The 25,576-nt window shown below is 42.7% G+C and overlaps 1 protein-coding gene across 2 annotated transcripts in view; it reads right to left on the bottom strand.

Annotated features, from left to right (window-relative positions):
* Window positions 1-15,085, bottom strand: part of LOC136444792 (GTP-binding protein Di-Ras2-like) — a 39,285-nt gene extending 24,200 nt beyond the window's left edge. The window contains exon 1 of one of the 2 annotated variants that reach the window (XM_066442534.1): window positions 14,111-15,085. In XM_066442534.1, coding sequence (XP_066298631.1) covers window positions 14,111-14,134 — 24 coding nt within the window. In that variant the 5' untranslated portion in view covers window positions 14,135-15,085. Of the gene's footprint in view, window positions 1-1,667; window positions 2,216-14,110 lie in introns of those variants that run through there. The other variant, XM_066442532.1, reaches the window with a different exon arrangement.
* Between the last annotated feature and the right edge of the window lie 10,491 nt (window positions 15,086-25,576).

Consider the following 25,576-nt stretch of genomic DNA (forward strand, 5'->3'; position numbering starts at 1 on the left):
CGTCCTCCAGGCAGTGGTAATATTCCCCTATTCTCTGCAGGATATTGCCTGCTGAAACCCTTAAAGGTCTATCATATCGTTGGTTCCACTGGTGGTCAATGTCCTATTGTGCACGAGATAACACCATTATTACTTCATATCATATAAGACCACGCATTGTATCTAGAGTATCGTAAGACTGCGCATCCACTCTCACTCACGTACATTGCCACACGAAGTGCTGTTTTATCTTTTATGGCTACACTGTCTCCTTTTATGGCTACAATGTTTGACTGAAGTAACGCCTTTTGGCTCGTCTCAATTTCACATAATGGTTCTGACTCACTGTTATTTGCTACATTGATGTTATCTTATAGAGATGATAACCATAAAAGCCGTCTATTGCTAAGACTAAGGTTTGAAGTTACCACGTATTCCGTCTTTTAACGTGGTACTGTTATTTTACGCTAAAGTTTCTAATACTGTTTTGTCTTAAGTGATTATTCGCTACATATTCATATCTTGTAACTGACTATGTTATAGATTGTTTTGCAGACATTTTAATCGGTCTAGAAATGTGTACTGATGTGTTTACAAAGCATGAACATAATGAATTTTGATTGATGGCCCATAAAACGTCTGCTTTATTATGAATACAGAATTTCAAGTATGAATTTCATCGAGCACTATACGTAGTTTATTAACAAAATCAAAAGAGTTTATAAGTCATTATTTCTGCAAACGTCAAAGCTGAATTGAATTTGAATTGCTGTCCTTGTGACAATAACTGCATATCATACCGGACATTAAAGCCTTGCTTTCTGTTGGGATCTGAACAGAGAATGTACAATTTCTACAAAACCTTAGCTGAGCTATATGGATCTTGATTATTGTCCGTCAATTGATTGTCGACAGGAATTTTAGGCTCGTTTTGTGTTGGAATCTTGACAAAGAGTGTGCCAAAGCGTGACTTCTGCAAAATCTCAACTGAGCTATATGAATCTTGATTATCGTATCTAAATTGATGACCAAAGTCAACTCAAACCTCAAAATGTTTATCACAGCTACTGAAAGCAAGGGAAACGTTGCACCAGGCACTATAGCCTCGTATGGTGTTGGAATGTTGATGTCTACAAAGCTCAGTTGAGCTATATTATTGCCTCTCAATTTATGATCAATGTCAAGTCAACCCGTAACGTTTATTACACTTACTAAAAGCAGGAGGGGGACTTCACACAAGACACTGTAGTTTCGCTTTGTGTTGGAATCTGAACAAAGAATGTGACAAAAAGCTATTTCTGCAAAACCTCAGCTGCACTATATAAATTTTGATTATTGCCCCTCAATTTATGATCAATATCAACTCAACCCAAAATCCTTAACGTTTATTACACTTACTGAAAACAAGGGGATGTTACACCGGATGATATAGTATTGCTTAGTATTGGAATTCAACAAAGAATTTGACAGTGTGGTTTCTGCAACCCTAGGCCTGCAGAGCTATACTATTGTCTCTCAATTTATGTTCAATGTCAATTCAGCCATTGAACTTGTTATATTCATTACAGTTACTATAGTCTCGCATTGTGTTGGAATTATAACAAAGCCTACGAAAAAGCATGGTTTCTGCAAACGTAAAAGCTACAGAGCTATAGCAACGCTACAACACGACCCCGCGGTAGGCATACCTTCAGCGTGCCGTTGTCGCGCTGCTCCCAAACGTCACCGGCAGTACCATCCTGTGGCACTGATCCGTTTGAAATGCCCGCAGCCATGTCGCTTAACTCTTTTCCCTCAGCCGCCTACCAGCCGATAGTCTCTCATCGCCTCCTTGTTGTCCCATTACGCCCAGGGGTCATCCGAGCGGTAACGGCGAAACCTCATCTCTTCAACCGGCGGGACATCATCCTGTCTACGGTGTACCCGCAAAACGTGCTCCGACCAGCCCTTCTCAACAAATTTTCGTCCAATTTAAATCCCTGGCAGGCAACGCCTCCTACGAGGACTACATCTCAATGAAGTCGATGCTAAATTATACATCGCGGGCTTCTGGAGCGTCCCGCGCTGAGCTGCTGTAGTCGTGAAAGCTCGCAGTCCGTCTGGACCAGACCTTCACAAATTACATCCCGGCGTTACGTTGTGTCTGACGTGAATTATAGGCAATCTGACGGATTTGTTAAGATAGCCGACAATGTGTCCCTACACGGAGACACCCCAGCCGCCCGCCGAACGGCTGGAACTCCGTCATGTACGCATGATCGAGCACGGCATTATTTCATCATAAACCGGACCGAATCTCTTAACGCTGATTTTCGATTCTTGTGATTTACCACCGCGCGTGCAATATTTCACGTGGTAACAATTTTCCTTGATGATGTTTAAGGGTTTTTTATCGCGCGATGATGTACCTCAATCCTGTTAGCCGAGGAGATTGTCGGAACGCGCACTGCGCAGGCATCACGGGGTGCTCGAGCACATTATGCTTTATGGACATCTGGAGCTTAATGGGGTTTCATGTCTGGCGCTGATCTCTTTCACCGGGACAATCGTATTTCACGATCAGTCCCTGGAACGGCTGACAGGGCGGAAGATAGCGCCGTTTGTTCCTATTTGATAAGCGGCGGAGCAGAACAATGTAGGACGTCTCCATGATATGAGCGCACGTGGCGACGCAAACGGACAGATCTGATGATTTGTAATTGCGAACAGTTGACCTCATTTTCAGTCGGTTGTGATGGCGTTACTTTAATCTGTAATTGTGATCATATTTCACCGAGTGACCTTTTTATTTACAAAACGCCAAAAAGAATTACGTTATTTCCATCCGTTTAGATTCCTTCTGAAAAAATATCACTTCACTGTTTTGAGCTATTGTCAGTGGTAGGGGAAGGAATCAGTTCTGGGTATCAATGACAGTATTGTTATTCAGTCACACTATCCACCGCGAAGCATGACGCAATTATTGGTAAATGTTCATTAGACTTAGAAGGTCACGGTCGTTCCCAAGCTCTTCACGTTGTATCATTACCCTGGAATGTCTTGATGGTCTATGCTGGCTTTAACAGGGTGTAAGGGGCTGCGATCAAATTAACTTTTGCAGAGGGGACCTTAGGTCCTCGACTCCATGTATCAGTGCGCCTTGAGCGTCAAACACTGCACGCCAAAGAACCCAACATACTTAACTTATCGAGATGAGTATGGATAACGCGGTGTTCCTGGCCAAATCATTGGGGGCATTACTGTCTTGGGCATGTGGGCTGCGTTCAGGTTAGCGGAGGGGGCGTAGAGTCTTTGGCCCCATGTTTGAGAGGAACCCAAGGCATCATACATCAACACGTCAAAGAACCCAACACACGTTTCGAGAAGAGCACAGATGACACGGTGTAATTGGCCAAAGTCTTAGGAACATTACTTGCTCATGTCATCTCACCTGTGGTTTTGACGACCAATGACAAACACGTTCACATCTGACAAGCAGATTCCAGCTGATGACCACGGACTCAGAGGAGTCAGACACTTCTCGAAATGAATAGCAGAATTACACTTTTTAACATTACAAGAGCAGCTTCAGCTCAGCGTGGTGGTGGTCCCTTAACATAAACGTGGCAGTGGTTAGTGTGCCTACCTAGTACCTGGAGTAAACAGGTGTACACACACACACACATGCTCTCGCATAAAGTGCAAGTTGCAGATGTTGTCGCTATTGCATTGAAAAGCTTTGACGATACTGTATACAGGTTTCTTTCCTTCACTCTTTGCTGATAAGTGGTTCTTTAGCAACATCCATAGCTATGGAGACCATCGCTGTTAGCATTCAAGGCACCCATCAAGGCGACGGCGAAAATTTCACTTGTACCCTTCGTCTGACCGTGATTGCGATCTATGTGTCACTTTGCGCCTTACGGCTTCATATTGCAAGTAATGGCATGGGCGTTTGAATACCCGTGCAGACTATATATGAATCATATTTTTGACATCCCTGAATATAAGAGGGATAATCTTTTACCACTGTAACTAGCTGTAACTCCGTTTTTCGTCTCTCCTTATAATAAACTTGAGCTTTATGCATTTTCCATAAACAATTCTTTTGCATGGTGGGTGTCTAACTTGATGAAACTAGTGATTATATATTTATACGATAATTGTGACAGCAAATATTGCAATCATATGTTGCACAGTAGGTAATTAACCACTGCTTATTTAGGTTGGTGTTTATCGTTCTTTGTCAGGCCTGTTTTAGGATGCAGCTCAGATAAATGTTAATGGAGGCCATGACACTAATATCTCTGCATTTGCATTGAAAGGGTTCCGTGAGTTTTGGGGGAGAAGGCTGTGGCGATCGCTAGCCTGTAAGAGCAATGTTCAAAGCACAGCGCTTGCATTAGAAGCAAACTTGACCTCGCCGACATGCAAAGACCTCTAATAAACATGGATTAGTATGAGTCGGACTTATACTGCACAAGCTGCTAGTAATTTGCCAACTATTGCATTTTTTTCTCGATAAAAGTCGAAAGGAATCTTATTGGTCTGATTTAATTTTACCTTTTAATGGGGCTTTACCGTCCACATGAAATCGATGAGACGCCGTCACAAAAACGCAATTTGGCCCAGTTTAACGGCGCGACTATAAACCGGCCCCGGGACATCCATCATGGGCGTAATCAGGCGTCATGTTCACATTCAAGGTCAGGGGACTAAGGGATGTGAAACGAGACTACACGGTAATTCAATCTGCTGTCGCTAATTGATGAAGCCTGGCGGGTGGACAACACTAGCTCCGATACTTCACGCCTCAGTGGTGCTCGCTGAAGAAACACCCGCCTTGTCTGTGTACAAAATATAGCTGATTCCTTCCATCAATGACCTTGAACGACCGTTTGACTTTGAAGCTACATAGAATACCCAGGAAGAGTAAACTTATTCGTTCTATTGTCAAAATATTCCACCCGCATTTCTCTAAGATTTTCGAGTTACGTTATGATACGTCTTGATAAGCTATTTGCAAACACCGAATGATCTGTATCATCAATGACCTTGAAAGTCTGTCTGAAATTGAAGAGGTTTAGAATACGTTTGAAATCCGACGGATCAGATGATTTGTTACACCTTAAGCAGATTCCGCCCTTATTTTCTAAAGACTTGCGACTTGCATTGTGCGTTAAACCCTTCTTTTCATGATTTACTTGGACATCTTGGCCTCAGGAGAGTCCCCATATACCGTATCGAAAATAACTTTATAACTTGAGACGTTAAGTTAATGCTTTACATGCCGAATTCAGTAACGGCGCATGAATATCGCATATCAATGCTGAACGCGGTCATTGTTGGGTCACATATTCCGTCTTTTGTCGTAAATACGTCAAATCTGATCAAACGTGAAGTATGTTGGGTCTCCTGAGTCACTAGTTGACCTTTCTATTGATTGGAATGTCTTTAAGTTGTGTAGTGTCGTTGTTTCTAGATCTTAAAGAAAGAAGGGAGTAATTTCCCTTAAGTTACTAAGTAACCGTTTGGCAAAACTTATGATCTAATCAGATGGTTGTCATGTATATTTATTAGTATATTCCTGTCATATTTCGTTTTTCTCTTGCTTGTCATCAGATATGTATTCTTTGGCTCATTTTCGGTGGTACACTTTTTTCTTCGGGATCTTGACAATCGCAAAAGGGCGTGATGCATCGATGTCTTTTAGACCTGTTGTTGTCATTCAGTCAGTATGTCAAACCTCTATCGTTATGTGTAATCTGTTCGGATGATTGATACGGGTATTACTCTAATTCATTACAATTAAAATGATTCATCGAGCATCAGTGATATGTGTTACTGACGTAATTTTCCTCCTTTCTTTCCAGTTTTAACAACAGCGCAATAATTGACGTAAGTCGACTTTGTCTATATACTGCAGTATAACCTCAGATGAAGCGCATGATGATGCCGACCTTTAGCTCATCTCTCTTTAGACGGTGCCACGATTGTGTCCGGAGTGAAGATTTCCCCCGCGGTCTGAGGCCCGGAGGAATTCGGCTCTTTTACGGATCGATCTCTTCAGGGCGGCGCGGGGAGCTCCGGCAATCACCGGCCGCGGAGTTATCCGCCTTTCATCGCGGCTGCCCCGCCTGGTCGATATGATTACTGTAGCACATGCTCCAGTGGGTGGGTCTCTTACAAGGAGATGTGTCAAAAGGGAAAGGCTGAGTGGTCGGAATTCGGAAAGGTGCTACAGACATATATCTAAGATTGATTTGCATTCAAGACATCTCATAAGGTGTAATGGTTGAAGAAAATGTTATTCGGCTCTTCTTGATATACGTACTGTAGCACATGCCAGAGTGTGCGTGTCTCTTAGAAGGAGATGTGTCAAAAGGGAAGGACTGTAAAGATACCAAGGAGACTTTTGAATAAGATAAAAAGTCTTTCGCTTGTTCTCGATATGATTACTGAAGCATATGCTCGAGTGGGTGGGTCTCTTACAGAAGATGTGCCAAAAAGGAAGGGCAGGAGGGTCGACAAGATATGAAGGAGACTTTGAGATTACTTTGAATTCATAAGATGAAATGATTGAAGAAGGAAATGTCATTCGCTTGTTCTTGATGTACTTACTGTAGCACATGCTGGACTGTGTGGGTCTCTTACAAGGAGACGTGTCAAAAAGGAAGGCCATAAAGACATCAAAGTGACTTTCAAGTTACTTTGAATTCATAAGATGAAAAGTCTTTTGCTCGTTCTCACTGTAGTCACTTTAAGATTGCTTTGCATTCGACGAATGAAATTTGCGAAGATGTCTTTTGCTTGTTTTTGATATGATTAATATAGCGAATGCTCGCGTTTGTAGTTCTCCTACGAAGAAATGTGTCAAAAAGAAGTTCTGAAGGGCCGTGAAGATGCTTGGGAGACTTTGAAATTGCTTTCAACAAAATATAATGAAATTTTGGAAGATGAAGATGTATTTCACTCGTTCTCAACCGTAATAACTTGAATGTGTGTTTCTCTTACAAAGAGATGTGTCAAAAGGAAGAGCTAATGGGTCGTATGGATATCAATGCTGGAAAATGAAAGATCTTTCGCTAGTTCTCGATAATGAGGCACTTTTGTTTTACTTCCGGTTTTTGACAGACAAGGACGACGTGGCACTGCACTCAACTTTTTTTCAGTGCCACGTAAAGATAACAACATACCCATTTTTATTTTTTATACACCTGGGCGAAGTGATGAAAGTCGTGTAAAGTGCCTTTCCCAAGGGCACAACATCGGTGGCGTCAGGGGGATTCGAACTCGGGACTTCTTGGTTCTTAGTCGAACACCCTGCCGTTACGCCACACGACCCCACACGAGGCACATGTTTAAGTGTCTGTTTCGCATACAAGGAAATGTACCGAAAGGGTTGTCTACAAGGTACTACAAAGACTCATTTGAGATTGCTTTTAATTCGACAAACAAAATGATGGAATATGTATTTTGCGTGTTTTTAATGTAATTAAAGCATATCAAGGAGTCTTTAGGATTGATTTGAATTGTCAAAATGAAACATTGGAATATGTCTTCCGCCCCTTCTTGATGCACTAACTGCGGCACATGCTCGATTGTGAGGTGCTCTTATCAGGGTGTTTGTCAAAAGGAAAGGGTTGAAGGGTCTTTATTAAAAGGGGAGACATTGAGATTGCTCTGTATTCATAAATGGCGTGTTGGAAGATGAAGACGTATTTCGGCTACTCTTGATATAACTACCGTAATTACCCCAGTGTGCGGATCTCTTACAAGGAGATTCGAAGAACTGAAGGGTCTTATTGACGTCAATGAGATATTAGATTACTTTGAATCCATGAAATGAAAAAAATATATATTTCATCCGTTCTCGATATAGCACATGCTAGAGTGGGTGGGTCTCATCGAGTAAGTGCAGAACAAAAGTTAATCTCCAAGCAGATCTGGGGATGGCAAAGACCGTATCCAACTGGCAACAGGCCTAGGAGTTCTCTTACCATCGGTGGCTATATGAAAACTCCTTCTGACAGTTGGATGCGGTCTTTGCAACCGTCAGATCTACTTGGAGATTAGAAAAATGAAGAACTGGATGGTTGTAAAGGGGTCAAGAAGATGTCTTTGAGATTCATTTGCATTCTCTGAATCAAACATAAGACTTTTTCCCACTCGTTTACCATACGAACGTTATATGTGCGCACCCATGGATGATGACATTGCCTAGTCTAGTCTCATGATTCACGTTAAATATCTCCCCAATATCTTCTCATGCGAAGCCTTTTTATTCATCTTCATCACTTTATATTGGAAAATGTATCAATCGGAAACTGGAGTAATTTAGAGCCCGCTAATATTACTTTACGTCAATTAGTCACTGCTCATCGATCCTTCTACTAACCGACCTATTTCATTTCGTGTCAGTAACGATTCGGCAACTATGAGGCCTGGACTTGCTAACAACACTTCACAAAGGGTGAATAATTCCATCAGGCTAGTAGACCATCTCACAAGAAACAAATGTGCAATAGACTGGAACGGGGCCAATGTTATAGACAGAGAGGACAATAGATGCACTAGTTGGATTAAGGGGGCAGTATGGATCAGAAAATCCACTCCAGTTATGAACCGTGACGAGGGGGGATATAGACTCAGTCACTTTTAGGATCGCATTCTTAACACTGCAGCAGCGACATCTAGCTGCAGTGTGAAGTAGAACCAGTCATTATTGCCATGAGAAGGGTGACAGGTGGTAACCGAAACTTCGGCTGGTGCAACTTTTTGGTTTGTGGGGTCGTGTGGCGTAACGGCAGGGTGTTCGGCCCACAACCAAGTGGTTCCGGGTTCGAATCCCCCTGACGCCACCGATGATGTGCCGTTGGGAGGGCACTTTACACGACTTTCCTCACTCCACCCAGGTGTAAATGGGTTATTGTTCTCTGTATGTGGCACTATTGAAATAAGTTATGAAAAACTTGAGTGCAGTGCCACGTTGTCCTTTTCTGTCAAAAAGTGAATTTAAAAAAAAAAACTCTTTGGTTGTGAATTCGAATCAAGTAATCAGCATACACTCCATTACTCTGTGTGAAACTACCATTTGCCGTCTACGTCACATGTACTTCAAACTTCTCCGGGAACTATTGAGTTGACAGCATGGACATTACCCACGGCCAGATGACCAGAGTACCGCACAAGAGGCTCAAATAAAATGGACAAAGGTACTCAAGAACCTACTTCAATCATACTCTAATAGAAAGTAGAGAGGCGTCTCCTGGTGCCCTCTGCTCGTCTGGAGGTTACAGACGGTGAGTAGACGGCACTTTGTCCGCAATAAAATTTTACAGTTTCCTATCTATTTTACGAGACAGTGTTTATTGCGTGCAGAGGTCATTCTCTAAAAGCGTCTTGTTTCTTTAGCGCTGTTGCAGACTCTTCAAATATGGACAAGTCGTCACAGGTTTCCAGATATTCCTGCAAAGTTTGTTGCACCATCCGACATTGATGTTTGGGACAATTGGTATCTTATATTCTTCTCTATGGTCATAAACAATTGATCAGGAATGTCGATACATTTCCCCCATACTAGTATTTTAACCAGCTTAACAGCCTTATGGGACGGTGATATATGCATGGCGCCTAAGACTTTTAATTTCATGTTTTATACTGCTATCAAAGAACATACATATTCACCGGGGGGCCGCTCTAATTTGACAAAGTACAACAATAAAAATTCATGACCTAATAGCCTTTTTCTTATTCACAGGAACATCGTCTCAGAAGAGCCTTGAACAACTGTCATAAAGTATTACAGTCCCGCTTTACACGAGCGCTCCACCCCTCATCATGTGTTACTGCAGATGGATAACAGGCCATCCCGTCAGGTCAGGCGTAATGTGAGAACAGGGGGCCATAAAACAGAATCAGGACTGAAATACGATCCTACATCAAAGACTCAAATCGCCATAAATAGCCTTGTTGATTTGCATGTCTTCCCAAAGGACCAGTAACAGATAAATGGTTGTTAGGCTTATAAATGATTAAAGCATCAGATCATAGAGCCCAGCCTCATTCGCCGTACGATGGTTTTACAACAGTGAATCGTGAACAGTCGTGGAACAGTCGTGGAACAGTCGTGAATGTGTCGTACACAATTCCGCTGTCTTGTGACGGAAATGTTGCCACTACAACCCTACCACGAATGTAATGGTACCTTAAGCAACGTTACTGAGAGGCAGTCTGTAACCATTGAAACTGCACCTCTTATATGTCCCTGTGGGATTTGGTACCAGCCTCATAGTTGAGCTTCTCGTTCCAATTAGTTGGTATCTGTGAGACCCCGACTCAAATTCAGGGAAGGGTACCCTGGTTGGAGCTACATACGTATTTCGGAAGGGACGTAAAAATGGGGTCCCGTGATCGAAGAGGTACCTCGAGCACGTGAAAAGGCACTACAACAGCCTCATTACTCAGAATCAGACGGGTACCCGCTGGCTGTACATACATACGTGCGCTAGATGAATGTCAGCCTAGCAGCAAGGTCTCGACATAAACGCCATCTAATTTCAACTACAGAAATAGCTTAAACCCATCAAAATAGATAGATAAAAGCACAAGTAAGCTGAAATGATGATGATGAAGCTGAAATAGGAATGGCTTTAGAATACTGTTACTCAACTCTTATTTTCACGTATACATTTCATTAGTCAGACTCTTATATACCTACGTTGTATACTGCTAATTGCTTGCTCTTCACTACCCCTTGGGCCAGAGTTTGCAATAAAGTTTGAAGGTCTCATTTAATCACGACCCTGTGGGTCAATTAACTGTGGACTGAACTAATGATGATCCATTTCTTATTTCAAGAGCTTAGGCCTTGAAACAATAAGTGTCATCTAGGTCCTGAGGAAGATTTAAGTAATAGTCGAACGTTAGAGCAAGTCATTCTTTGCTTTATGCCAGATCATGCAACTTTCTACCCTGGAGGATTCATGACCTCCGTTAACATTCCTTATGCCTTTCGTGGTGATTCTGGTGTTCGTGAGACTAAAGTTACAGTCGGGCAGTTGGGCAAGTCTTTCTTTGCTTTATGTCAGATCAAAAGTTCAGCTTTTTCCCCGGGGTTCTTTATGACCTCTTTTAACTTTTCAGTTGACGCTCGTAGCATTTCTGTTGTTCTTGAGGGAAAACATGCCTGCTTGAACAGTCTGCAGACCGCCGCTAATTGCCAGGCACGTCTGCACAGCAGCACCGTGCTACTCATTAGCTACATGTTCGACATGAGAAAAGGTCTATGCTGTAATGAAATACGTGAAGAGTGGGGATGACCCGGTGTGCTTGGTCAAAATCACAAGAGCCGTAGTGAAGTCGCATTGTAATAGGTATTGAAAAAGCGATGAAAAAGCATCATGCTTCGTCCTCAGTTTGACGTTCTATCGCTTTACTTTTACCTTTTTTTCGTGCATGTATTATATATTATATAAATTATACACATCCGACTTCTTCGGTCCAGGTTCAGTTTTGTTTTATATCCTAGGCAGATATACAGAGGACGTACTGAAAATGTCCCCTGTCCTTGGTGCTAAAATGACAATTTTGGTTTGTAATCTTTTTTCATCAGTTTTACAGACAAATCATTAATGGATGAAAAAACAAACAAACAAACATTATATACCTGTATATTCAGATCTTTGCAGATATTCGCTGAGAAAACTAAGCTACGTTGATGAAGGTTAGACATCCAGGTAATAAGATATGCCAAAAACAATTACTTAAACAACTAGAAAAAGTTGGCACAAACGTCTGGAATTCATCAGTCGAACAGTGACCTAGCCATGAGTAATATTGTGGGACGACCGCGGGTCGACAGAAATTTGCATTTGAAAGGAAGCAATGACGTTTGTAATACTCTTAACTTCCACACTCAAGGTGCTTGGCAAGCGAAGCGTGGTGTGATCTTGGTGCACTGATTGAATATTCCGCACGCTACAATTGATTCCAGCCCGGCCGTTAGGCGCTGATCTGCCGATAATGCACTGTTTCCTTCCCTTTGAAGTTGGCCGGTCTGCTGGGCCGATTGAAGGTCGGGGGTCACATCACCCTCGGACCGTCAACTGGTCTTGCCAATTTCCGTGCCGTCCGATGTTTCAGACGCTAAATGGAATGTAGAGTTATTCTTAGGTCAAATGATTTTTGCAAAATTCTTGCAAAATTTTACACTTTTTCGACATGCAAATTCTAACTGAAATTTTAACTCTCTTAAAAGAAATTCCTGTGTTTTCAAATTGCCCATTTTGTTTATCCTTGTGAAACAAGGTACAGTACATACAAATGACGATTTTAGTAGCTTTTAAGCTACATAACCAACGGCTATAGTTCAAAATTAAACAACGATAACAATGTCAGCACCAAGGACAGGGCATATTTCCAAAACGTTTAACTCTGAATATCTGTCCATAATTTCAAATATTTTGATTTTCTGTATTCTCATGCAGAAGCCCTACTCGGACAATGTCACATATAATATTCTCAACATGTTTGGGGCACGTAGAGCGTTAGAAAATAACGAAATATTAACGAAATATTGGTTACCAGACTAGAAACCTCAAAACACGATGTGCACGCCCTGTTGAAGCTGTCTGCTTAAATAGAACGGTAAAGAATGTACTTAGATATTCACCGCGATTACTGATGGTGGCGCACAATTGCGTTGTTAATGAAGTGGAACCATTCGCCGGTGCACCGCCTTCCCTTGCTGTACCCGCGGCTATGCATAGATTTTCTGCCGTTTTAAGCGGGGCTCATGCATCTCTACATCAACCCTCCACAACCTTTAAGGCCGGCTCCGCGTTACCTAACTCTGAGTCTTCTCCGTCTTTCCTTTCTCAAAGTCAACGTCGTGCTGATAGCGGCAGGATAGGACTGAGATTGCATTAGCAGCTTATCGACAGGCTTTTAGTTGGCTGAGTACGTGCTGTTGGACGCCATGGGGAGGGTCCCAACATAGACATATAAACCATGTACATAATCCTACCACACTTATTCATATCTCCCTGCATTTGATGTTGATCGGTTTGGTTATAAACAGTTTATCATTATAAGCTCTACCTTCACGTAAGCTTTGCATAGCACTCTATAACTCTTTATAAATGGTTGATTTATAGTTCTTTATAATATATACAGTAAATGGAATGCAGCTGTGCAAGTGTTTATCAACATTGAGACAAACCACATGGTTACGTGGGCAGCGTTCTGCGTCAGTAAAAAAGTCCTTGAACAAAGCATAATAAATGAGTTGCTTCCATCCAGACCCTGTCAGTATATGATAAATGGTCCACCCCTCAGTGATGGCTATTGAATGTGCAAGAGGCTGGCTGGGAGGAGATGAATTGATTAGGTAGTTGAGGGGACTAGTTGTTAATTCCCCAGCTCAATGATAAGTCATTTCTGTGTTCAACACGGTGGAACCGTCCGACGAATACCAACTACCTTACACCGTGTGTCCCTGGTGGCCGCACGCTTCATAAAGTAATAACATCCCATACAAATCAATACGTACGGATTCTGGGGAGCATATTTCATTTCTGTGCCGTCCTGAGAGAAGGCTGTATAATTAAGTAATTGTTTTATCCCACAGACGGTTCTCTGCACGAGAGATAACGGTTTCCCCAAATGGAGCTTGTCTGCCGGGATTGCCGGCTAATGTAGACCTGGCGTATCTTGCCAGCGGGTTTTACTACAGGGAGACGAATGGCCAGGAGAGTTCAAGGAGACTCCGCGCCCTCACATCAGTCCGTTCCGCCCTGCGAACTGTAGTTAGAAGTACGGGCTAACCTCTGCTCTCACCTCGTCGTTATTCGGTCTTCAACGGTTACCTAACTCATTCCAATTATTTTACTCGGCGCTGAATGCATTCAACAACTGACTCTTCGATTTGTGTCTTATTTTGGCAGCATTAGATTTGCTATCTCAGTTTTTATATGAAATTTGTTAGGTAAATCGCTTGCCCTTACCATCTTGTGTCAATGCATGTTTGTTATTTTTTCGTCTTTGTGGGCGACTACATCTACATGTACAACGCTGCCACCCCCAATAAATCAAATGCTAACGCATTTATAGAGAATCTAAAGAGAAGTTGTGATGTTAGGAAATGTCTTACCTCGAATTTTTGGTGACAGATCATGTGTGTATCGCTGCCAACAGTCTCTCGGGTTGCGATACAATATCCTCCAAACGGATCAATCGTGCTGGTTATACAGACGTAGCCCACTAATCAAGCTCAACACGAGGCGTACTGCACTCTCACAAGCACTCTCCCGAGATGTCGGCTCCACCGCCGCTAATATTCCTCAGCCTGTTGATGCCTTTAACCATAAACCCGTAGACTGACGTCGTCGTGACAACAACAACCCTCTCCGACAAACCGTACCAGCGCAGCACGCCGTAGTCCGTCCTTTCCATCGCTTCCGTTCTCAATCTCCCGTCGCTAACACGGACCTTTGCTCCCGTAAGATTTCAACGCCGGAATCCGACGAGAGTTTCGTCATCAAAGCATCGTGTCGTTTAGTTCCAGCTGAGATGCTTCTCGTCCTAATTGGTACAGGCTTATTACAGGCAGCAGGCCGCTAGAACAGCGCCATCCCTGTCGGTTCGCGTTCCCCCCTCGCCGCTCCGACTCGCTTATCCCGCTCCATCCGTCTTTCCTTATCTCCGAGCTCCAGTTGGACGGGGATTACCGGGAGGCCGGCCCCTGTTCGATGAGTGGGGTTTGGAGCGGCGGAATGGCAGATAACTCACGCACTCTCGCTTTAAGGCTTTTACGTTTACCACGAGTTTATCGCTGATGCGCACACACAGCAGTCACGGTAAACACGCAGGGCGCGCTGTGAGCCACGAGAGGGAAGATAGCATTCAAAACCGCACGTAGTCAGCAGGTGGAAATGTCCTACTGATGAGGTATTCACGTGGTACTGAAAGGAAAGTGATTCGAGGTAACCATTCATAACCAAGTTCTCGTCTTGAAATGCGCAGAGCTGAGGCTGTTAGATGCTCGGTTTCTTATAGGCTCTTGTCGTCTTGGTGAATGGTCTGAAGTAGTCTCATCAGCTGATCTGTGATGTCCGGACGTGGCTGTGTCTCTCGTGACTGATGTGTCCGATGTCAGCTCAGTGTATGTCGACAGAATCTGGTCGACGTTGGTTTACTTTATTCCACCTGAGTTCAACCAAAGGTTTACATTGAGCAATGCGGAGTACCACCGCCGGGCTAGCCACGCACCTTTGCATAATGTTTGCCACGTTCCTGGGACAAACCTTCATGTCTGCTTTTTACGACAAAAAACTCCTCATCCTCCAAACTGACACCTCCATCATCATCGTGCTCATGGACAACCAGTGCGTCATTCAACATGTTTTCTCCTTAAATTATGTTTCTGGTTATTTCTTCTTCGGCCCTGGCGAGGCCGTGTCTGGCGGCCATGTTTTATTGATGGCTGTACTTCGCAGAGTGAACTGTGCGCCGAGACTTCACTCCGATAATTCAATGATGCCGACAGTTCCTCCATCCATCACACATTATCAGCCAGTACCGGCACCAGCCGCCGCCTCTGCTAGCCTGGAACTCATCTGGTAGAAGTAACTCTCTAAAGTGGTGCGTGCTTCCTCCGATAAAATCCATATGCAGTACCACTGACACGTAGGACTATATTTGGCTCAAGCTAGAATTCTCAAACTATAAATTTCACACAGAAATCTTTATTAAAACCACAAAATAAGTACAGAGTTTTTCGAAAGGTCTACTACATCTATACACACAGTCTTTGGATACAAATTGAGAAACCTATACATAAATGTATATTAATAAATGAGTAAATCAATACGCATCATTTACACAATGGGTTCTAGACTTTCTTTGATTTATTGTACTATTTGTATCACGTGCATTTCGTTTAAAAGAAACGTAGTTCTAAAGATCACAGCACATTATCAAAAAGAGTAGGTGTGAGCCGTTGTGATTGGTCATACACGGGGCAATACAGGTTCATGTCATCTCTATCTCCCGTCACTAGACGATAGCCAATAGCCAAAGATTATTACAGAATCTTGACAGATCATTTCAAATTATAAATGTAGTTAAGATAAATGAATAGATGATAAATAGGTAATGAACATAATAGCTGACAGATTCTAGCGCATCAAACTAGCAGCAGATGTTTAGTAAAGGCATAGGGCCAAACAATGAAGAAACAATTTTGCTCACAAACTTTTTTTAAATTGGTTGCTGAGGAAAAAACAGACAGAGATAAAAAAAACTAGAGATAAGCCAACTGGTGAATGATTTGCCAGAGAAGTTAGCTGACCAAAGAAGTACGGATTTGCAACCACGAATAATGGAGAAATGCCAGCATATTGTAGTCCCTACCAGACTACGTTGGTTGCTGTAGACATTATTTCATCACCATTATCGTTTGAACCATACTTTATTCATGAGAAGCTCAAATCGGTCTGCAGACCTGTCTTCTATGATGTTTTTTTGCCTCCATAACTTAGTCAAATCTAGATTCAGTAAACACTCAAGGGACTGCGGAAAAACATTTGCTGAGGACAGGTGGTTGCTCAGGACAGGTTGGGGTCAACTATGTAAAAGAAAAAGATGGGTCTGTTTTAATGTGGCTTGTGACTTGAGGTGGTTGCCTGTGCCGGGTGGTTGTCCGAACAGGTTTCACTGTACAACGAGATTCCTGAAAATTTGATCAATTTGGGTCTATTTCAACAGCAGCCGAAGAGGCCTGGTGGGGACTACACAATTTCCCCTGATGACGAACTCTCCCCAGTCACGAACAGGCCTGACCTAACTGGTTAATGAAGCCTCGTTATTTCGGCCCTTTGTTCCACAGATGACCCCTGGGGTTGTTTGATTAACGAGGCTTGCCCTCTCTAATTACCCGCCTCGCTCCGATGCTCCGGGAGCCGACCTCGTGTCCCGCGGGACGTCCTCGCGACTAGGATTAATAACACGGCCAACCATGTGGCAAATATGATCGAATGTAATATTGGATGAGAGTGATATCTATGAGTAACCCGGGGGACATGTACAGTCAAACCTGTCTGTAATACTCAAGGGACAGGAAATAGGTCACAGTAGACAGGTGGGGACTATAGACATGATTCTTATAGTCTAAAATAATCTTAGGGACCAGGTCTTCGTTATATGGAAGTGGTTACTGATACAGGTTTGAGTTGTGTCGTGTTTTCTTGTTAAACATCATAATCTTCCAGCTACCCGTGGCTTCATCTTAACCGGCAATGTGATCTGTGTCCCTCTTTAAGTGATCCGTCATGAAGACGACGTCTCCACGACTCTTCCCTCTTCTTCTTTTTTAGTCACACTCTCTGCCTTGATGGGAGAAACATTGAATCGTCGGTGGATAATGGTGATATCTCAACACGAAGTAGATTTCCCCTGCACTTCTAGTGCAGAGCAGTTTGTTTACAGACTAGGTAAGCTTCTTACGTTACCTCCATTCTGATTAAAGAAACAGGCACGAAAGATATTAGACATGATTTTTTTTTTCATATGGACAATTTCAGTAACATATTCCTTGATTTTGCGGCAATATCACGTTTTCCGCCCAATATGACCAATCTTGTCTCTTGTCATTTGAAATTGGTCTGGTGGCATGCAGAGCTTCACAATGCTAGTGCCTCAGACCTGCCAAAGATTACCGGCTTTTTGGAGCTTTTAACTAAATTCTTTCGCGCCTTTGTTCGTATTCAACTCTCACTTAAACGCTGATTAGAAGGATAATCGCATTGAGTCCCACGCATAAACCTACGTGACTCTGATCTGAAAAGTTAGGTTATGATTTTACCAATAGTCAATTGAACTAGTGCTCTATTAGTATCAATAGTTGTCGCTGCTTTAGTCGTAGTAATGGCAATGATACCAATGCATCGTATAAACCTATTTTAGTATTGAACGAAACATTTTAGATAAACCAGACAGTATGGCACCCCAGATGAGATTATACAAATTCATGCTGCCCGAAACGGAGGCTCTTTTAAAGGAAATGGCAAAGGTGATCCTAAAAAGGTTTAGGGAGTATGACGTCACGAATATGATGACGTCAATGGAAGTCACTTTGATAACCGCTCTTAGGACGCATTTAAACACCATTACGCACATCTTAGAGAACATGTTCTGTCACGTGGACTGTTAACGTGTGTTAGGGATGGAGGTAATATAGACGATTGTTGCATTATTACGATAAACATTTGCGCTACAGTAATGATATGAGAGTGCTACAGTATTACTATCCTTTGTTTTGTGCAATCACGTATTGACTTACCTATAAACATTTCCTTATCGATTCCATTGACTGAAAAGAAACCTTTACCATAAACATAGATTCATTGGAAATAAATGTCACAATGCAGTTGAATTTTACAAGGATTATTGACAATACCTTCACAAGTTGACAGAACATTTAGAGACTCCAGAGTCTACAGTGTTACTGTACAAACCATGCACAACTGACATATGATCGACAACTTGTCATGATGTGATCTGTTTATTAATGATAATAAGATGAATCACCAAAGTGTGTTCAAAATAATATTCACGACCATTTAGCTTAAACTCACGAAAAGCCTTTCACCTATAGATAGCGAAATTGATAGAATTCGTTCCTTCGTGATTGCCGCCTTAAACGTTTCGACGATTCACTAATAGCGTTGTTGTGGGGGATTTATTTTAAAGTTTGCTGCATTTATGAATCGTACTTGTACCTAGTGTCCTTCAAATGCACTCTAGAGTGGCAAGAACTACATGGGTCTGACGACATCTTACGACATAGCCACGTCACCACTGACGTGAAGGGTGCAGACATCTTTATGATTCCAGGTTTCTCTTGTGGTCTGAATTTAGATAAGATATGAAATACTAGATGTTGCCTACTGGTAGTCTGTATGATGCACTCACTATATATGGAGCCTCGACTGACCAGAAAGAGCTGCTAGAAGTGTGATTTAGCCGGGCGAGTTTATCAGTAACAGAGACAACAGGATCATAGCATGTCTAGGACAAAATATACAAAAACGGGATGTTCTGCTACAGTGCAGAGAGCCCAAAACTGACCTTGACCTCCTTCCCAAGAAATACCCACATATCAGATATCATCATAATCCATCGAGCCGTTCTTAAGTTATGATGTCCACAAATATCCGAAACGAACGCAAACAAGCAGGCAATCGAACACTCAAACACTCCAAAAGTAATACCTCCATTTCTCATGGAGATAACAACCGAAGATGTCAACAATTGTAACACGAGTAGACTATTCACCTGATATATCTTTATTTCAGACGCTTGAAATATAAAGAAGTTAATTGTCCTTGATGAAAGCATTTTCTCTCCAGACCTCGCTTTCTGCACATTCAATACCGCGTATTCTTATACCACAGCAATAGATTGCAAAGCTTTTGTCTGATCCTACATGTACCCCTGTGTAAAGTCAATCTCAGACGACGGAAGAGACGACCACGGCACACTGACAGTGATGTAAAGCGATGCCATGACCTTTGCACCCCAGGGGAACCCCATTTTCCCACAGTGCCGCAAAACGTGCCACACATCGTAATGACGTGTCGTCGTGATCATCTCCGAGACATTGACGTTGTAACACAATGCAGAAGTTATTCAGCCTACTGACTAGATTTTGTTAACGGCAAGACGAATCGGGTAGCATCCATTATCATTAGCTGATTAAAGGTATCTTCTTATACTATATGCCTTTACTGGCTGTAGCGTCGGACCAGTTACAAAATCTATTCAGTTGCTGGAGTAAACTGTATGAAGTGTCCTGTATCCTTCTAACGTTCATCGACGTATCATTGACGTTGCTGTACTGGCAAATGTTTTGTAGAAACGTTACAAGGATCTGATTGTGGTTGCAGGACGTTCCTACGACTGTAGATGCAGAATCAGTCGACGATGACGATGATGACGATGATACAAGCATCTGACGTCATGAAAGTTTGATAAGGATCTTGGAATCATGATAATGTCTTTTGGTTATAAAACTTGTCTTTGTTGCCTTTTGTATTCCATCTTTAAGTGTTACTCTTCCTTTCGTGGTCATAGAAAGATGAAAGGGCTTTAATTCTTCAACATTACCTAGAGTCCAATGTCTATTGATACGTCTGTGCCTCTCGTAAAACGGGTCTTCAAAAAGTGCTGACCAGAAATTCTGCGCATTCTCCGATGACTTTACAATGTCTTACAGTGGCTCTCAAATAATTCAGAGAGTGATGCATGTAGGCAACTATTTAGGTGAAGACTTGCTGTGATACATGACTTGAAACTTCGAAGTTCCGAAAGATTGTGAGATTTTTCTTATCGTGTCAAACTCTGTATAACCCTTTGAAATTCGTCTCCCGTGCTTAGCAGGGCTCTATTACGATTCAATATACTACTTTTAGAACATGAGTCTCCTCACGATATTTATCTTTAGGAACCCTAGTCTCCCATATGTGTGATCACGCAGATTTTTCTCGCCCCATCACTCTTAAAAGACACAAGACAGGAGCGATATCTCCGCCCTAAAGCCTCCAAATTTAATTTCGCGAGCACACTCGCATCCATCAGGACTTGGCGGAGACACCGCCGGAGCCAGACGGACGTCTCGCCGTAAGCCGGCTTTGCCATCGATCGGTGAAGAAGCGGAGTCGGCAGGAGCCGTCAGCTCGCGCTTTGGAGATATGATCAAGATGTAGAGTAGTTGAACATGATTTCGTAGGGTTAAGGGCTGCGTAAGTCGACTGATCGGTGTCGGTTACGTCTTGAAAGACTGTTCTCTTAGAGACATCAAGCTGGCGCTGTGCTACCGCAAAAAGTGGCTTAGATGTTTAAGGAATAGCAATTGGTCTGGAGTGATTTCATGTGGATTCAATAAATGGATGGATGGATGGATTGATGGGTTTGGATGGATGATGGGCTTGGATGGATGGATGGATGGATGAATGGATGGATGGATGGATGGATGGATGGACGGACGGATGGATGGGCGGACGGATGGATGGATGGATGGATGGGTGGATGGATGGATGGATGGATGGACGGATGGACGGATGGACGGACGGAAAGACGGACGGACGGGTTTTGGGTGTGTGGGTGGATGGATGGATGGATGGATGGATGGACGGATGGATGGATGGATGGATGGATGGACGGACGGATGGACGGACGGGTGGATGGATGTATGGATGGGTGGATGGATGGATGGATGGATGGATGGATGGATGGACGGATGGATGCATGGATGGATGAATTGATGGAAGGATGAATGGATGGATGGATGGATGGATGGATGTGTCAGAGGGTGGAAGGAAGGAAGGAAGGAAGGAAGGAAGGAAGGAAGGAAGGAAGGAAGGAAGGAAGGAAGGAAGGAAGGAAGGAAGGAAGGAAGGAAGGAAGGAAGGAAGGAAGGAAGGAAGGAAGGAAGGAGGAAGGAAGGAAGGAAGGATGAATGAATGTATTCCGCCCAACACAGGATGAACAATGCAGATAAAGAACGTACACAGAGAACGTGTATCTGTGACACACTGACTATATGCAAACCAACTTACAAATGATTTCTATTCCAAGACAGCCGCCATCTCCCCGTGGATGCATCTACGTCAGCGGCGCGTCTCCCCAGGACTGTGGCCTTTCACGTCAGACGCGCGCCGCGACTCTGATGACTCCGATAACAAAGACGCTAACTCTCCGGGCCGCGCGGGAATACAGGCCAGACTGGGGATAATTGCCGAGGCGAAGCGGTCTGGGTAATGAAGAGGCTTTGCTGAGCTGTAAGTAGTAAGTAAGGTAGAAATTTTCACCTTGGCCCTGTTAGTCCCTGTTGTAACCATTGTCTGGAGCATTTTCTGGTTCAAATCCCAGTTCGTTCGGTACGTTCCTTATGGCGGGAAACGCTCTTTTGAGAAGCAAACAAAGAAAACTGCAACATTATGATAACTTTGGATAAATTTGGTGTAATAACTAATAACGATGATTATGCACTTTTTTCTTTCAAATCCCAGTTCATTAGGTACATCCCTTATGGAATAAACGCTCTTCTGATTAGGAAACAAAGCAAACGGCAGCTTTATGATAACTTTTTACTTTGGTGTGACGTTAATAACTAGTCACCATGATTATGCACCTTTTGCGTCGCAAAGAACTTATTTCAGAGCGGCGGTGTCAGGTTTCAAACCGACTGTGGCGGATTTCAAGCTGATCATACCTGACGGCAAGAATCAAGAACTAGAATTACCCTTCTGGTGTTCAATAACATCAGAAGGGTTTATGTGTTGTGCAGACGTCTACTAGTGTTCATTTGATACTACTTATTATGGCTGGATGTAATCAGAAACTGTTGTATTTTAGTGCCATTGGTGGCACACACACTTTAATGAAATCCCAAATCGTTGTGTATATCCCCTATGGCTATGTGGAGCTATTCACACGTTACTTGTGTTGGCGCCGAATGTCTGGTGTGGAAGAGACACTGGGAAGAAGAGGAGACGAACTGGCCTTTGCTTAACGGCAGATTTACCCGCTAGTTATGTACTTGTTAGAGGGAGAGTGTCTCCTGTGTATAACGTACGATGAAAGTACGACAGTTATACTTTTTCTTCAGTTGAAAAGAGCTCGAACAATTCAATAGATGCGTTTTGGATAGTTTGTAGCTTTTATGTGCTTAGAATATTGATCTAGATTGTTATGCTGCCCATGTCTAATTCCATTGTAATGCCTCGTCCTTGTCCGATCGAAGGGCTAGCCCTTTGTAACAGCCACAAGCAGGTTGGGCACCCTGGCTGTGCGTGTTGAACAGCCAAACCAATAAATAGATTTTTTTTAAAGATGCGTTTTGCAAACGGTCAAACATTTCAGATAGCATCCACGTACATAAATACACACCCATATATTGCTTCAGAAGCTGAGCCACATTTTCATACATACGATCTATATCTACGCGTATAATCTCTCGTTTTAATGCAGGTCAAGGGCGTTAACGAAGTCTAGGGCGTTTTCGAAGTCAATGGCGTTGTCATGGTCAATGGCGTTGTCATGGTCAAGGGTGTCGTCATGGTCAAGGGCGTTGTCCAGGCAACATACAGTGGTACATGGGAAGTTGGCCCATGTGTCGATGAGAAGCCCTAGCGATCATTCTATTTTTTGCAGCAACCCGAACACCTTTTGCTGCAATAATATGTTTAGTCGTTAGTCGGGGCTTCTGATCCATAGAGAATTTCTATCACAGACTAACATCGTCGCATATTATGTCATAGAACGATGTGGAGAGCGAACGAGGGTGACAACTGATATTTGATTTTGAAATGAAATTCCAGGTTGAATGACGTTAAGCCATAAAATTATACTTCCCTCTTCTATCCCAAGTTAAATTCTACACACACCATAAGATCATTTCTTTTCACATGGCACATGCTTGAAGTAAGGCCTAGTGATTCATATCATATTGCAGCCACTACATTGTAGGTGCATGTTTACTTGCAATTATATTTTCGGCCATTAGGAGGGGTTTTTGAGTCCTAGGCTGGAGGATCCTTCAAAACGCCCACAAGCACATTAACAATACACTACATGTGGTCTTTTTGAAAATGGTACATGCTGGTTTCTCTGCTTAGCACTCAACATTGTGGAAAGAGTATGGTAGTTAAATACACACCACTAATAGTAGACTAGCCCCCTGCTATTGTTCTTGGAAGCCGTCAGTCTCGCAAGACTATTGCGTCGCATCCTGGTCTGCTGTAGTGATTGCATAAACGTTGTGTGGCCCAAGGGCTACTGAAACGGAGATGGGCGCCGCCCTATGTACCGTCTGGTGCGGGAAGGACTGTAGTCTGTGTAACGCACTCCTCGCTGTCCGGGACTGTAATTCCCCTGACCAGCAGAGGGGATGACCGGTGTTGGGCGGCCGCTAAAAGCACGATTAAATCAGACTAACACTGCTAGCTGTTGGACCGCTGAAACGGCAATGTTACCCGGCACAGAAGCGCTGCCGCTGATTTCCGGTAAATTCAAAATACAGATTGTATTCAGAAGCAACTGGGTATATGTTGTAAACGATCAGACGTTCAGTGAAGGAGCTACATCTGAAACGAATGACGGTTTTCAAAATGTTTCCAGCTACACGAGTAACTTTATTGTACTGTGTAACATTTTACCTCAGTGTCAAACCTTCATCGACGTATCTGGTATATTGTAAAACGTTGTAAAAGTTTGGACGATTAACGGTCATTATTTAGTATTAATTGTAAGCTTCAAACTCTTAAGAAGGAATGTTTGCTTTCCGGAATATCTTTGGGTATTTTCAAGTTTAGAAAAAATAATCTTGCAAATCGAGGTTTTGTAGTACATCTATTTGTTGAAATTATAGTAGAAAATTTCTTCATGTATGTAAACACCCACTGATCAGACCGTACACGCCTGGTTCACGTTTGCCTTAAGCTGCAATTTCAGATGATTGTGTCAAAATGAAGACAATATTTGCTGTCAGCACGGGCTTCTTCGTATAATCAATTCTGTAATTTGCAGAACCCTAAGCCACTGCAGATGTTCGCTGCAATAACTTGATATTCCTCTAAATCTTAACGTTATTATGGCCCTATATTGCATTGCCTAGTTGCCAGTTGTAAGTAGATCAGCGACACTGATTTGAACAACAAGCAAGCATAGAATGATGCAGGGAAAGCATTGCACACCTTACTAACCGTTGAAAAAATGATACAGTTCGGAAGAAATCAGACAGAATTCAGAACGCGTAGAAAACACTTCCCCGAGTAGATCGAAATCATCTTGCATGCATTCCGTTCATTTTGCAAACCGGAGAAATTTAACTCACAATTCTGACGTAAATCGTTCTAAGTATCGCGACTCAATTCCACGTAAATTGCGTAATTACGACAGAAACTGTATTTCTACTCGGAACTGTGCCCGTGAAATGATTATACCTTTGCCGTTCGCTCTATTAAACGGTTGCAAAGATGTGTATTTATGCATAGCTTCTATTTGTGACAATTTCCTTGTCCATTAGCGAAGTTTCACCGAATAATGCAGAGTGATTTAGGTAGATATGGAAGTTTTTACTGTAATTGTGTCGCCGTGTGCTTCGCAAGATTTCATCAATTCGTCACTTAACACTTAGCCCGAGCTGGATAAGTTGTTTTCGTCACTACAGTTAAAATTGTCTGCTGAAACAAACTCAACTAATAGGAAGAAAATCAGAGAGTTTTATCCGTGAAATTGAACCAAAGTACATAACACGTACCTGTCCCCTTTACTAACTGTGGGTAAGTTCATGCGAATCTCTTCACAGTTCTTGTAATTAGTGCTGCATGGCTAAACCGGCCCGGACTTGAATCAGACTGGACCTAACATTTAGGTTCAAGTCCAAAAAAGCCACGTGTCTGGGAACAAGTCCGGACTTGAAAAAACATATCCCTCACTTATTTCCTCCTTGTTGTTCTGAATCATCTTCAACCTTCTTTAGATCGTGAAATTTCCGTTGAAAAAGACAAAAACACTGCTGTATTTGTGTTTATCACTGAACGTTTGTGTGTTCAAA

Source organism: Branchiostoma lanceolatum, chromosome 11 (assembly GCF_035083965.1).
Source record: "Branchiostoma lanceolatum isolate klBraLanc5 chromosome 11, klBraLanc5.hap2, whole genome shotgun sequence".
NCBI lineage: Eukaryota > Metazoa > Chordata > Leptocardii > Amphioxiformes > Branchiostomatidae > Branchiostoma > Branchiostoma lanceolatum.